The sequence below is a fragment of the Capsicum annuum genome, chromosome 6 (genome assembly GCF_002878395.1).
Source record: "Capsicum annuum cultivar UCD-10X-F1 chromosome 6, UCD10Xv1.1, whole genome shotgun sequence".
Taxonomy (NCBI): domain Eukaryota; kingdom Viridiplantae; phylum Streptophyta; class Magnoliopsida; order Solanales; family Solanaceae; genus Capsicum; species Capsicum annuum.
The window spans coordinates 128,172,204-128,188,804 of record NC_061116.1 but is presented as its reverse complement, the minus strand read 5'-3'; the positions used below and the strand labels follow the sequence as shown (position 1 = coordinate 128,188,804).

The following is a 16,601-nucleotide window of genomic DNA, read 5'->3' as shown; positions in this document are numbered from 1 at the left end:
GACTACAATATATATATATATATATATATATATATATATATATATATACACACACACAGAGAGAGAGAGAGAGAGAGTTATATACTAATTTATAAAACATATACACATGTATACGTTAAATATACACGTGTATAGAAGATATATACACACATATACGCACCATTCAATATATATGTACTATTTTAAATAAAATATACTACAATATATATACATTACAATATATATATATATATAGTTATATGCGAATTTATAAAACATATACATGTGTATACGTTAAATATACATGTCTATAGAAGATATATATACACATATACGCACCATTTAATATATATGTACCATTTTAAATAAAACATATGCTACAATATATATATATATATATTATATATATATATATATATATGTATATATATATATATGTATGTATGTATGTATGTATGTATGTATGTATATACACACACACTGCAATATATATGCAATTTATAAAACATATACACATGTATACATTAAATATACACATCTATAGAAGATATATACACAAATATACAAAACATATGCTACTTAATATAATAAATTAATAATACTTGGTAGTAAATTAATAATATATTAGAAGTAAGTTTTTAATTTAAAGTAGAAATTCAATTTAAATCATTAAATGAAAAAAATTACAAAGTAAGGACTAAGGAGTGAATGAATGTTGAATTTTATTGATTGCGAAATGATCCAAAATTTATAATTTACATGAATGAAAAATCTACAAATTATGCATCATTTTTTCCAACTCATTCATGTTAATATTAACGGGAACTTGCATAGGATAGTCAAAGTCAACAGGGGCAAAACCATGTATTGGACTTGATTCTGCTGAGCTTCCCCGTGAAGACATAATTTCTTCAAGTTTCAGCTCGTCGTTCGGCTCCGGTTTCATTCCTTGGTTTCTTCTTTCCGCTCTAATCCAATCTCTGAGACAAATTAGAATATTCATTGCATTTCTTTCCAATGAGTGTCGGTTGTCTCTAAGCTGCTGTCGTCCTTGACTAAAGGCGCTCTCTGATGCAACGGTTGACATTGGAACATTCAAGAATTCTCCAGCTAATCTTGAAAGCACATGATATTAAGTTTCATTACTCTTCCGCTAATCCAATGTGTTGATCCGTCGTACGCGATCCTCTGGCGGCGACCGAAGATAATATTTCATCTCTTTTCGATAAGTTGATGTGTAAGATCTGTTATCAGCACTGTTCCAACAAGGTAAATCATAAAAGGAATCAGGAAAACCACTATGTGCCGGTCTTTTAGAATATGATGGCTCCTTGGGAGGATGAGGAACGACATTTGGAGTGATATTTGTAGGTACGGCTAAATAAAATAAATCAGCATAGTGATTATATAATTTTTCTATGTATTCATTCGCATCACCCATAGCCGTCCACAAATCAGGTTGTACTTGTTTAGAATCATTGTTAGTATTTATTTCTAACTTAGCATAAATAATAGTACTAAAGTGACATATAGTATTATATTTCATGCACAGATTTAGCATAACACCAACCAAGTAAATATGTGGAATCGAAAAAAAATATTTTTTAAATTTAGTAAACATGGCACCAACAGCTTCTTTATAACCTTCTTTATTTTTATATTCTTTGAGCAAACCAGAAATATCGGCTATATATGCCAAAATGTTACAAACAGTAGGATAATAAGCACCGGAAAATTCAATCGTAGCTACATAAATTTTTTATAAAAACTTAACAAGATCATTAATTACAACCCAATCAGAATCATGTAGCATGTAATCAGAAAAATCAGTAAATGAATTGCAATGTTGATTAAAAGCCAGTGTAATAGGAACTCTATATTTATAACAAATTTTTAAAAAATTATACGTAGAATTTTATCTAATAACAATTTCCTCAGGCATCTATATCGATGCAAGTCCATTTTCTTGACATTTAACTTTAAATTCTATAATTCTTTTTCTTCGATTATTTTCTTGAATAAAACAAACAGCAAGACGAATTTTTTCAATATAAAGGTCAAAAAGCTCAACACCATATTTTACAATTAAATTATATATAGGACATGCACATTTAATATGAAAAATTTCAGTCAACGGCGAAGATAGCTTAGATTTTAATTTTTTTATAGCAGTCTTGTTGTTAGAAGCATTATCAAAAGCAATACATAAAATTTTATTTTCGATACCATAAAATCCGGCAACTTGAACAATAGAATCAGCAATAAAATCTCCAGTATGTTTACGATCTTCATCATATAAAAAAGCAAGAATATGTTTTTGCATCACAAAATTACTATCCATCCAGTGATAAGTAACGGTTAAATAATCATTTTTATTTACAGCACGACTGAGATCAGAAGTTAGGGACAATCTACATTGAATATCTTTTAACAATGTTGATAAATAAAAATAATATTGTGAATGAAGTCTAAAAATATCAGATCGACAAGTACTTCTAGGAACACCATTAAACATAGGGTTATAAATTGCTTGAATATAATAAATAAAGGCATCAGAAGAAGTAAAACTGAAAGACAATCAACCCACAGCTACTATTTTAGCTATTTCTTTCCGGTCCCTCAATTTATTATATTTCCTCGTTACCTGACTGGTTTCTGGGTCCATTTGCGTTGGCCAACCAACATCCCCACCACCTCATGCAATATTTAACTCTCTTTCGTGAGCATCACCTATATGTCTCATTAACGTACCCGTACCCCCTTACTTGCCTCCGCTTTTATGCTTATATATTTGTTGATAAATATTGCATTGCACCTCAGTATCTGATATACGTTCAAAAAATTGTCATGCAATACTAGTTGTTTTACGAGCTCTTGGGGCACCGGGAGGACGGAAAGGGAGATTAACCGATTCAGATCTAACGTTAGCATTTTCTACTGCGGGTGTTTCACCAATATTTTCATCATCTTCGTCTAAATTAACCGCATCTACTTCATTTTCTTCTTCTATATCGTAATTTTCCTGAGCTTCTACATAATTCATATCGCGAGCACCTACACCTAAAGGTACACCTACTTCTTCCTCAAAAGGTTGACTAAGCGGTGTCGGAAGCACACAGATATATCTACTACTTGAACTACCTCTACCGCTAGTAATTCGCTTTTTACTACCACTACCACTTCCGGGACAAAATTTTTTAACAGCTTTAGTAGCGAGGTTTCTTAATTTATCCATAATATAAATTAAACTAAAAATATTCAAAATACACAAATATAATAAAATTAAATATTCAACAATTAATACACTAAATAAAATTAAAAGTAAGAGATGGAACGACAATACCAACTTTTGAAAGTATCCGAAGGTTGCGACTTTAGAAACTTCCACTCGTACTTTGTAATCGCAAAATTTAAAAATTAAAGTGAGCACTTTAGGAAATTAAATTTATAGAATATTTGAGAATTGAGATTTGACAGAGAATGAGATTTGAGAGAATTAAAAATTGTGTGAAAAATGATTTGAAGGTGTAGGGTATTTATAGAAATTTTTTTGGGATTAAAAAGTAAATTTTTTTTTAATTAATGGGCCCAAACTAGCCATTTGGATCCAAAAACGGCTATATAGCCGTTGGGCCAATGGCTAGTTTGGCCCAAAATCCAATTTTTTTTTCTTTAAAAAAAAATTGGGCCGGGTCGGTTAATCGGCGGGCCCCAACCGGGTTGGGTCCGGGCCGGATTAACCAGGCCAAAACAAAAGAAAATCGGCCTGGGACCCAGTACCCTAAAGCCCTTGGGCTTACTGGGCCGAGTCAAACCCGGCTAGTTTCATTAAATGGGCCAGTTTGGGTCGAGTTGGGTCGGGTCAACCCGGCCCGTTTGACAGGCTTACTTGAATAGCTTTAGTGTATACCATAACTTATACATACTTGAATCCAGAAAGAACATTATTTTGAGATATAAAATTACGTTATTGAAATGTTAACGACCTATGTATTGGAACGGACATAACTGCTTTCACATTGACACTAGTGTATGAAATTAGTATAGTACACAATATAATATTCATGAATTATTTAATAAATTGCATTGAGACCAGTTTATATACTCATTTCATACTTAAGTAGATTTTTTTTGAGTTCTCAATGTATTAAATTGATATTAAAATTGATATCGGTGAATTTTCGCATATGTCACATACATTTGTATTGAATGAGTTTTATGAATGTGACAATCGATAAAAAAAATTATATTTTATGTTACATAACCTTTTTAGTGTATGTAATGGATATTAAATGAAAAACTATCACCATACATGTTGAAAATAAATTAATTGATAATTGTTTGATGTCAAATAATTTTTAGTTGCAATAAAAAAATAATCAGTATTAGCCATGATTTATATTGGTGTTTGCTTTCTGGCAGAAGAAGATGAAGAACATTATATGAATACTATTTTAAATACCAAAACTAAACTTTGTTCATACCAACAATCTTAGAAAGACAAAGAGTAATGACCACAAATAAACATCAAAATATAATATTCATGTCAAATGTTACTAATTGCAGAATCAAAAAATATATATTTTGATGTAGTTGATATCAAATTTAATACCATTTGATGCAACTTAGTTCATATCAATGTCATTCAACGAAGTAAAATACGAAACAAATGTTAAAGTAGCATAACATTATATAAATACTACTTAAATAAAAAAACTAAACTTTGTTCATACCAATAATCTTAGAAAAACAAACAGTAATAACCAAATAATTAAACATCAAAATATAATATCTATGTCTGTGTATGCGTCCACACTTGATTTTTTGGGGTTTGAGTAATGGAGTCTCATCCTCAAAATCGGAGTCTGACACTTGCTCACTAACCATATTCTTTCTCTTATAATTTCTCTTATCTTGAGGAGTAATAACCTTTTTGTTGAGATTTTTTTCAATATGCATGTTCAAATTGAGCTTCTTGGATGGTTCACCAACAAACGAAACTTTAATTTTATCGGGCAAGCACTGATTTTACTTCTTGATGTAAGACCCACTTTCAACAATCTATTTTTACATTTAGATAGAGGAGATGGAGTGAAACAACTTAAATCAAACGAAGGAGTGAAATCAAATTTGAATTCAGACATATTACAATGAAAGATGAAAAACCCCAAACAGATTAAAAAAAAAAAGATAGTAAACCCCAATGTTTTTTTCAACAAAAAACTTGAATATGTTAATGGAGAAAAGAGTTTCAATAAAGTTTTGTAGCTTGAGTATGAAAAAGTTTTTTACGTCATAATAAACTTCTTCTTTTAATAAGATTGTTTCAGAAAAGTAGGTAAACTTTTGAAATAAAATATAAATATATTTTTATCATAATTATCAATAAACAGGAGAAAATTGATTACAACCCTATAAATATGGAATTAATTTTAAAATAGATAATTAAAAATTAAATTTCAAAAATACAATAAAAATAATATTTATTTTAAAAAGTTGCTATAGCTTGCAATGAAAAAGTCATTAATGCATTTATCTAAAAGTGTTGCTAAAATTTATAATTTTCAATCTAATAATTATATATGTGATAATTTTTTCTTTTATTAATAGTTAATAGTATTCATTACATGATATTGGGGCAGCAGTGCCCGAGTAGTACAAACAGTAGTAGGAGAAGGAATAGAAGGGTAAGTAATTTGCACGTAGAAGAATATAGTGGACACAACAGATTGATGCTCATAAACTATTATACAAAATATGAACTGCTGAAGATGGTCACCACGTCTGGAGACTATTGATGATCAATACGCACTCAACAAACATGATTTAGTAGCATTCACGTTCTTGACAAAAACTATATATAGGAATCTAACTCAGATGAACTTGACCTCGAAGCAGAATAACATTCCAAAACTGACATAAGCTCAACATTTTCCAAGAAATGGCAAGCAGCCAACTTGTCCTGATCACCTCGTTGCTCCTTGCATTAGCCTTTCCACCGATGACCGCCTATGACAACGTGCCAGCCAAGTCTGTAGAGAAAACTGCTCAAGTGGTGGTTGAAGGCATGGTCTACTGCCAGAGCTGTGATAACTACGGATCATGGTCTCTGTCAGGAGCTAAGTCCATTGCAGCAGCTAAAGTTAGTGTTATCTGCAAAAATTACATGAAAAGAACGAGCTTCTACAAGGCATTTAAAACAGATGAAAATGGCTACTTATTTGCACCGCTGGATGGCTTCAAAATGGGACATTCCTATCTTGACCATCCTCTACATTCATGCCGCGTAAAACTGGTCGGCTCTCCTCTTGAAAACTGCAGTGTGTTCACTAATGTCAACTATGGAATCACCGGTGCTCGACTCCGATTTTTAGACAAAAAATTGAGGTGGAGTAATTATGAGGCTGTAATTTATGCTGCAGGCCCCTTCGCTTTCCGGCCAGCTTACTGCCTCCTAAACCAGAATATTAATTGATTTCCACCAAGTACTTTTACGTTTTGATCTTTTTACTGGTTTAGTGTGTTCATAAGAGTCTTGAGCATAAATTTTCCTTTTCGCTAACATTTTGCTCCGTTTCATAATTGAGTATTTCATATTAAAACTGCCCCCCCCCCCCCCCCCCCTCAATGAAGTTTGTATCTCACCCTTCAACATAAGACTGACCAAATTAGGTCAGATCTATCTCACACATCTCAAAATTTAGTCAGGATGCAATGGAAAAGAAAACTCGTCAAAAAAGTCAAACACTATATATATATATATATATATATATATATATATATATATATATATATACTAGTCTGCTTACATCGGCCCAATGTTGATCCTTAAAAATTTCACGTTGTGTATAATTCTATCATTTAATTAAAAGCTTCATTTGTTTGATTGATAAATTCTAAGTTAGGCATATATTATTATATTTAGATTGATGAAATTTGTATAACAATATTTTAGGTTGTTCAAATAATCTAAGTTTTTAATTATTGTGATTTATAATATTTTTTCTTCTATTCTACTCATTAGAAGTGACATAGTAAAATTATTATAGTAAATACTCGTGATTTTTTTTTAAGTGGTCTCATATAAGACGTCAAGTTAATTTAAAACATTAAAAAATAATTTATCATTTTATGCCTATTTTATCTTTTTTATTAAATATTATTAATTTTTTAATACATTCAGTTATAAAAACATCAAAAAATAATTTATTATTTTATGTCTATTTTTTTATCAAATATTATTAATTTTTTAATACTTAAATGACTTATAAAATTAATTATGAGTGATATAGTAAAATCACTGTTGAAGCAGCTGAAAAAGTCATGTCATAAATGTCTATTTTAAATTTTTTATTAAATATTTTTAATTTTTTAATACATAAATGACTTATACAAATTAATTAGGAGTAATATAGTAAAATCACAGTTGAAGCAGCTGAAGCAGGCATGTCGACCATGAGCAGTCTGCTTCAGCCACTTATTGTGACTTATTATATAGGATAATATATATAAAGAAAATAGAGAAGAAATTAAAAGCTTGAAAGAAAAAATAAGACTTTACCAGCATCTTAGAAATCCAATGGCATTGCAAACATTTTATTTATTTCATCCATTGCCTCCTGTGTGCACATAGTTTTCTCAAACAAGTCATAATCCATTTTTGAAGACAAAGTTGGCGGGGAACTCTTAGGTTGATGGTGTGGCTCATCATCTGGAAGTATCATGAACCTACTGCCATCTCGCTCCATCTTAGGAGCTAATCCCTGCTTCTTCGGCTTGCTTTTCCTTGTAAACTCAATTGGCCTTCCGAACATGCTATTAATATCATCCATAGCCTCCTTCAAGTTAATTGTTGGTTCTACAAGGCCATGATGGCAAACATTTTCAACCGCTGAATCTTCTGAAATGGTGGAACCAACAAATTTATATACAACCGTGTCCTCCCTACGGAGTCTTCCTTGAGGAGGCCTTTCAACAATTGGATCTCTAGAATATTCTGAAGTAACATCAGTTGGACTTGGAAAAACAAAACCTTTCACGATCCCATCTCCAATAGTACAACCAGTATCCAATTTATCCATCTGATGAACTCCCTCTCTCACATCACTGGTGTCGTCACCATCAGTATATATCTGAAATGGCTCTTGCATGGGCTTTTGAGTCTCAACTCTGTTGCTTTGTGGCACTGATGAACCATTTGCCAAGCCTTGGTGAGAAGATCCAGCAGCACTATCAGTGTTTTCGTCAAGAAATACCTCAAAACCATTGTTTGATCTCTGATCAACTTTTGGCTGGTTTCTACGCGAATGTTTGTCTGCAAGAGATGGCTCTAATGGCTCTCGAAACATGCTATTAATGGCATGTATGGCCTCCTTTGTATTAATGGTAGGTTCCACCAGACCATGATGTCGTGCATCTTCGACATCAGACTTCCCAACAACGGCATTACCTACAAATTTAGCTACGACTGTGTCTTCACCAGTAAACTTTCGGCATCTATCTGCTTCTACAGTGTCTCCACCACAAATTTTTAGCCTGAGGTCACTCCTGAGTTCCTTCTGAAGGGCTGGACCATCATGAGTAGTTTCGTTCATTTGCGACTCTCTCCTGGAGCCCTGTGAAATGGCAACCTCATTTTTCATATTTAAATGCTTGGATCGTACATTGGGTAACTGATCCCTGGCGATGACGGGATTGTTTTCATTTCCACTTAAATTCTCATTATTTTCCTTAATCTCATTGTTAGTCAAAGTGATATTTTTAGCACCAAGAGAATATATTTTATTTTTCCCTTCCTGGCGCTGCAGAGAGTATTTCTATTATTAGTTAATGGCTCATATAAGCAAAAGGAAGATATTTGATAGACAAATATGACCATTATAACCAACCTGTATCCTCTTATTCTTACGCTGCTCCATGCGATGAAGGAACTGCTCATATGAATTATGTAAATCATCAAATGGTTCAGCAAGCCTGTTCATTGAAGAATGAAATAGAAATCTGTTAAGCAACATTTGAAAACACTTGTTTCCATAACTGCCATGCGTTTAGTGGAAAAAGACACAACCAACATAAACTAGGTCACACTATTTAAATAATTAAGCAACGGGAAAGGGGGTTTTACCTAGTTAAGTTGTTGCAATCAGATAATGATAAAAAGAAAAAAGGATTCCATAAATTAAAAGAATAGACAATTTGTTAGGACTCTGATAACAGGGCCCTGCAATTGAAAAGGATTAATAGAAAGGAAAGCCACACATATATCCCTAACTCATGGAGGGAAAAGGTGTAAGAAATAACATTGTGCACCTGATGGCACTTCTCTTCTAAATAGCTCTATGGAATAATGTTGCTTTAGAATTTGAAAACATATCTAAAAAAATACACAATAGTGCAACTTTGCACAAGAAAGTTCAGATAACCTCCTAAGAAGCAAGTAAAGTGAATCAACTTAAATTGCCAAAACTAATGGTGCAAAGACATACACCTGCGCTATTACTGCTTGTCATGTCCCCAACAACATTGGCCGTAGGAAACAAACTGTTACCGGACCTTCTAGCGTATCAAATATTCATAACTCAAGGAGAAAGTGTTTACAATTAGGATAATCAATTTGGCTGAGGGTCACATTAGGTTTGCACCCTAGGATAGCAGTGCACTTTTGGAAGGATAACTAACCTTCACTACGTATGACAATGAACTAAGTTCTCTAAAAGGGTTAACATACCCCTTGAACTAAGTTCTCTAAAAGGGTTAACATACCCCTTGAGAGTAATATGGCTTGAGATACACATAAAAGAAGGGCGCAGCACAATGCACAAAGCATCCTGCATTAGCAGGGTTGCACCTCAATGATGTAGATAGAGCCTATCTTACCCTAATGCAAGCATTAGTGGCTGCTTCCATGACTCGAACCTTTGACCTATAGGTCACACAGACACAACTTTACCATTGCTCCAAGGCTCCCCTTTTCTTGAGATATCCCTAAACAAAAGCAAATCAATGACGACTTTTTTCCATTGAAATGTGACAACAATTTGGAATGTCGATTGAACTGAATGTGAGATGATCAATACATAGCATTTGTCAATAGCTCTTTCACTGAATTTCTATAATAAAAAAGTACTTGGATGCAAGAAGAATGCTAAGTAAAGGAATTCTTAAGACTAATAACCCAATAAATATAAAATCACAATTAGGTAGGAGTATAAGTTACTTACTTCTGCACGCCCAAATGGTACATCTTCTCTGCAGCCTCAAACTTTTTAACCTTTTCATAATGAAGAGCATATGCTTGGTAAAACAGAGACTTTTTTATCCCGATTTGATTCAACTCCATGGTTTTAAGTACCCCTTTTGGGTCATGAACGTAGTCTATCTATACAAACAAAAAATCAAATGTGAATGAGAGTAATTATTAACTCAAAATGTAAAGCAAATCAAGGAAATTGTTCGTTTATTTAGAAGTATTAAATATTAGCAAGGTATAACCAATATAATTTCTTCAATAAATTCAGATAGGACACCCCAGTCCCCAGATAAAAAGAAAAAGAGGCAGACGAGATCACCAATAGAAAGAATGATCCAGTGAAAAAAACAAAACTAACAAAAGAAAGTTACCAGTTGTAACCAGACTCGAAGATAACGCATATCATTAGTATAGCGGCGATCGGTCTCAAAAGTCTGTGCACATTTCTGAAGAAATCGTGGGAGTTTCTCCTTAAGCAGCTGCGGAGGAAGTGACTCTTTCATTTTCTTTATCCCTCTACAAAAAATACGTGCTAATAATCAGAACCGATTCAAGAGAATTTAGAGTATTGTTTGAAGGATGCTTACCGGAGCCAAGGGAGAAGAGGGTCTTTGCCGTTGTAGGATTTGATGTCAGAAACCAGAGAAGAGAAGATGTCATTGTACATTAAAGACATTGATTGATGCAGGTATGAGATATTGGAAAAAGAAACTCCACTGTCAAACCTAAATTGAATTTTAGAGAGCGCCCTGACATCTTTCATAGAGTTTTATATTTCAGTTTGCCCCAAAAGTTCAAAAACAGTATGTTCACGCCCCTCCGCTTTTTTTTTTTTTTTTTTTTTTTAAATATGGATTCACTTCTATTCCTTTTATTTATTTTCACTTGTTACAGTTCGTTTCTCGAGAGGCAAATTATACGAATTTTGACCAAATATTTGAAGATATATTTATTCATTCTTTCAATATAAAAGGATTACAACGTCTCGTATTTCCCATATAGTTTTCAAACATATAAACTTTAAGTTTAAAATATTAAATTAGTAATTCATTTTAACTCTACAGATTAGTCAAGTTGACTCTCATAAAGAAAAACATAATAAGTAACAGTGGGTGGAGGGGGGGGGGGGGGGGGAGAATACAATTGATCTATCGATCTATCTTTCTTTTTCATTCCAACATTCAAATGACTAATTTTTTGGACACTTTAGTCCTATTTATTTGGGATTTATTTGTGTTTAATAGGGGAGAATACAATTGATCTATCTTTCTTTTTCATTCCAACATTCAAATGACCAATTTTTTGGACACTTTAGTCCTATTTATTTGGGATTTATTTGTGTTTAATAGGGAAAAAATGTAAGTTGCCTTTTAAACTTATCTAAAAACCTACTTACACACTCTCTTACTCCCATCCTTGTTTAAATAGAATCATTACCCATTTTTTGAATTAAAGTTAGGCAAAGGTCATTTATTTGCAAAAAGGAAAAAAGTCTGTACAAAGTGAGCCCAACCAGACAGGTCTAAAACTATCATATCCGATCCAGATAAAAAAATTAAACAAAATCTATTCTAATCTATGGCCAAAAAAGGAAAGAAGAAAAAGAAAAGTAGCACTTAGAACCATCCTCAGCTAAATAGCGATCTCGAGAAACTTCATTTTCAAATGATTCTTCCTATTTAGCGAAGTTTAATGTTCTAGTAGAAGAGTGTTAAGAGAAATCATCTATCCCTTATAATTTATAAGTCTGAATCCATCAAAAATTGGGATTTAGATTGATTTCTCCCAAGACATTCAGCAAATCTCACTAATGCCATGAAATTCAATCCAAATGAAGACTTCTTTGAACCTCTACTATGATAGATCTGGTAAAAAATACACAGGTATAAACAATTTCTCCATACTCTTGGCTAATGAGCCCAATTTGATCTATGCATTTCTTAAGAATTTCATAACTGCAAGATGAGCTTTACAAACTTAGAATCCATAGAAGATGTTATTAGTCCATGCTTTGATGAATATGAGTAGACACTCTTTAAGCTTTTGAGTAGAAATTTTTCAATGCTTTGAACTTTTTTCTGAGTTAAAACTCTCAGCAGGTTGAGCTCATGAAGAGCTGATACCATTGCTAAAGACAGTGCTAACTCAAATCGAAGTTAAACTTGGTACACACAAATTCTTTTCACTTTTATGTTCAACTGTGTATTTATAGTCATGTTGATTCTTTGCTTACCCTAGTATTCTGATTTTGCATATGAATATTCTTGCCTGCCTTATCTTATTGTTAAATAATAAAATTCCTATATTGGCACTTTGTCACTGTTATGTTTGGTAGTTGACTTTGTTCCATGCTTTTTAGTGCTCTTCTTTTATCGGGTACATCCTGAAAATGGACATATATTAATCTTTAGGTACCATCATAAAAGAAAATACGATTAGCAAAAATCTGTCTCCATGCTTTTTTCCCTTAATATGTGCTTCACTTCTATATTCTTGTTCTCTTAAACTACTGATTTTCTTGATTTTCATAGCCAACTACCATGGGATTTCCAATCCCATCAAGAATTTTCTTAAGAGTTATACAATCAGTTTCTAACACCATAATAATAAATTATTTTCAATGCAATATTCCAGTCCACATCTCATAGCAACAATTTTAGCCTCTAAACTTGTAATATCTCCCATCCTTGAAAATTCTGCATAAATGAAATCTCCAACCTCATTCCTTATAAAAAACACTTGCATTATGTATCGAATTACCTTTGGGTGCTTCATCTGAGTTTCACTTGTAAGTCTCTTCTTTTGAAAAACTCCGCCCTAATACTTTGTATTCAATGGTTGGACTATAAGCTTCAAAGAACTTCACTAGAATAGGCCTATTTTTTGGTATATTCCTCAACCAAGAATACCTTGTAAGTGCCATGTAATGAAGATATCTGTTAATTTCCATTATCATATAGTATTTAGAAATCTTGCCCCATGTTTTACAATATTCCTCCTCTTTAAATTTTCTACAGAAATAAAGTAGGGAAAATCTTATATAAAAGGCTCAATTTGGCCACACAATTAACATTTCACCATTTATAGATACTGTTTTTTATTTGAATAAATAGGCCCTGCAACTCTGCAACTGCTGCAAAAGATTTTCAAATTCTGACATCCACTAAGCAATTAATGAATAAATGCTAATAAGATTCTATGGTTAAGGTATCATAACAACAACATCTTATCACTTCCTCCAAACCTATCTTCATTAGAAATTCTTCAATAGGGAGCCTTTTATTTCCATAGTCTCCATAGAATAAAATAGACCTTAAATGGAATCCCTTTTTCCTAAATGAACTTGAATTCTTATTTTTCATTTTCTGGAATTCTCAATAAGTCCCAAGCAGACTTACTTTGAACATTCTTGAATTGTGAGCCATCCATCATGCCTTGTCCTATTCCTCTGTATTATCCACAACCCCAATTTTCTTCATGATATGATTACTCATATCCTCAACCTAACCTAATAAGTTACAATTCCATCTTTCCTATGAGTTAAGTTATTTCACATCTTCAAAATAAAGGTTCATATTGAAATTCACAAGTAGGTAATAATACAAAGCATCTAATTGGGTCCAATTATCAAATTAGGTGCTAGAGTGACCATATTTTAGCTCCCACTATATTTCTTGATCAATATTATTCCTATATTGCAGCATGAACTTTCAAGTTCGAGACCCCCTCTCCATTCTACCACTCAGGGTCTAAAATTTTTACAATACTTATTCCACATGAAATTTATCCATGGAGATTTTTGTGTTCTAAATATCCACCATAATTTTGTAAATAAAGCTTTTGCAGTATCAAATAAAGATTTAAAGCCCAAACCTCCTTTATTTTTTGGCAAATAAATTTTTGACCATGAAACCAATGCTTATTCCTACCCACCTCCTTAAAATTTCATAAAAATCTAGCAAAGATTTTATGTAAATCATAAAGAACATATTTAAGAGGAATAATGGGATGACAACTGATTTACAAGGATGCTTAGTAAAACATTGTTAATCAAAACAACCTTATCCCCAAAGACATCAATTTCCTTTTCACAATTGCAATTTATTTTGTACCTTCTTAACCAACTCTGAAAAGTGACTTTTTCTTTTGCTATCCGATTGAGCACCCTAGATAAGTCAAAAAAACTTGCCTTTAGAAAAACTAGTGCACGCTTTATCAACTTGAATATGAGTCTAAGCTGCTTTTTGTGTGAACAAAAAATACACTTTTAACTTCATTAATCTTCTAGCCTAAATATTTTTAATATTCCTTAAGGATCTTCATAATCAGTTTAAAGATAATCTATCAGCAGCAACAAATCTAATTGTATCATCTGCATAACAAAGATGGTTTATATTCTCATTCCACTATGGTAAATCAAACCCCCGAAAATCTCTGTGAAATAACAAATTATTAAGAGCCCCGGAGAGAACATCAGAAACTAGAATAAAAAGAACTGGTGATAAAGTGTCCCCTTGCTTCACTGCCTTTGAGAAATTAAAATACCCATGAGCTTGTTCACTAATGAGTGCAAACTACCAATTATTCGCAAAAAGTCTCCAAAACTTATCAACAAACAACTTATCAAAATCCATTTGTTCAAATACTTTTACAAGAAAATTTGATTCTACTCTCTCATATGCTTTTTTTATGTCCAATTTGATCACCACATTTGTTGTTTTGCTCCTTTTCCTGATATCAATAATAATATCTTACGTTAGTAAGACATTTTTTGTAATGCTTGTACCTTTCACAAACCCATATTGGTTTTGAGAAATTAATTTAGGTAGAACTCCTTCCAACCAATCATTCAATATTCTAGAGATAATCTTATTAAGAAAATTATTCAAACTAATAGGCCTCATATCAAAAAAGGATTATACCCTTTTTTGTAATAAGACCAAATTAGTATGAGTAATAGATTTAGGAAGAGAGAAACCTTAGAAAAGGGTATGCAACATCTTAATTACATCTTCCCCAACAATTTCCTATCAAGTATGATATAAGTGTCTAATAAATCCATCAAGGACACTAGCACTATCCCTATTTAATTAAAATATTGCCTTCTTTACCTCACCATCAGGTGTCAATTCATTTAAAACAGAGTTATCTTCTGCAGAAATTAAATTTGGGATTAGATTAATCAAATTTAACTCTTTTTTCACTGCAGGAAAATTGCTCTTAATAAAAAACACTGGCTCCCTCAGCTACTTGATCATTGTTTTTTCCCAATACCCATAAATTCTCTTAATTATATTAATTGTAAGTCTTTATCCTTCTATTGACCATGCTATGGAAAAATTTAGTATTTTATCCCATTTTATGATCCAATATATCCCTAATTGTTGCCTCTAAAACTCCTTCTCATAATGTATGTACTATTTTAATTCAGCATGAGCTCTCTAAAGTATACTTCTATTGGCTGCAGCTGGGATTTCCTCAACCAAATCTTCTTTGATTCTCACAATATCTTTTCTAATTTTTAGTTTCTTGAAGATATCCCATGTTTCTCTCTGCTATATAAAGATAATGCAATTTTAGTCTTTTCATCTTTACTTTAATGTCAATAAAAGCATAATCTATTTATTTAGAGATCCAATTTTGTTGTACCACATTTCTGAAGCCTTTTTTCTTTGTCCGAAACTTAAGAAATCTAAAAGTCCTATAACTGATAGGATTGCTCTCAACAAGACAATAGTAAAGAAACATGATTATGTCTTGTTCTAGCCAAGTGTTCAATCTCCATATTTTCTATAATCTATTGTTTTTACCCTCTATAAGCGTATAATTTAATGTATTACTAGTCTGTGTTGCATCTTCTTCAATTAATTGATGAGAGACTATATTATGTAACATTGTCATTGGTGAAACTTTTTGCTAAATCATATTTAATTGTGCTTCTACTGTTGTAGGTACAATACTCTATTGTTGTCTCTTGGTCTCACTTAGCACTGCATTATTATTTGTTAAAAGTTTTGAAGAAAACCTGTCAGTAACATTATCTTCTGCTAAATCAACATTAGATTCATCAATCTGTAGAGGTTCGTGGTTTATGGCCATTGCTAATGCTTTCTCCATCTTTTTCTCATATTTGTCAGTAGTTATTACACTGTTCATCTCAACATCTACCACAACTCACATATTTATCTTTATTATTAACTATTCTTACCTATTTGTCCCTTTCTTTTATTAAAACAATTTCATTTACAACCTCCATTATCTTTAAATCAATAACTTGGTCATTATCAATAACCAATACATCAATCATATTTTTCTTTTTTCTAAATCTGTCTCTCATGCCTCATATTGTAATGTATTTGGACTATCAGATAGC

General features: G+C 32.1%; 2 protein-coding genes across 7 annotated transcripts; one reads left to right on the top strand and one right to left on the bottom strand.

Moving 5' to 3' along the window:
- Positions 1 to 5,661: 5,661 nt before the first annotated feature.
- Positions 5,662 to 10,975, bottom strand: LOC107873282 (probable inactive serine/threonine-protein kinase bub1). Of its 6 annotated transcripts, none has more exons than XM_016720062.2 (6): positions 10,816 to 10,975; positions 10,600 to 10,744; positions 10,200 to 10,357; positions 8,868 to 8,952; positions 7,541 to 8,780; positions 5,662 to 6,294 (listed from the first exon to the last, which is right to left on the bottom strand). In XM_016720062.2, exons 1-5 carry the CDS (start codon positions 10,902 to 10,904, stop codon positions 7,548 to 7,550), a joined length of 1,710 nt encoding a protein of 569 aa, XP_016575548.2. In that variant the 5' UTR covers positions 10,905 to 10,975; the 3' UTR covers positions 5,662 to 6,294; positions 7,541 to 7,547. The 6 variants fall into 6 exon arrangements, with proteins under 6 accessions (XP_016575548.2, XP_016575546.2, XP_016575547.2 ...); XM_016720060.2 differs by having other exon boundaries at positions 5,662 to 6,132; XM_016720061.2 differs by having other exon boundaries at positions 5,662 to 6,098.
- LOC107873283 (non-classical arabinogalactan protein 30) lies at positions 5,921 to 6,457 on the top strand. The gene has a single exon (XM_016720066.2). It carries the CDS (start codon positions 5,921 to 5,923, stop codon positions 6,452 to 6,454), a length of 534 nt encoding a protein of 177 aa, XP_016575552.1. The 3' UTR covers positions 6,455 to 6,457.
- Positions 10,976 to 16,601: the final 5,626 nt, after the last annotated feature.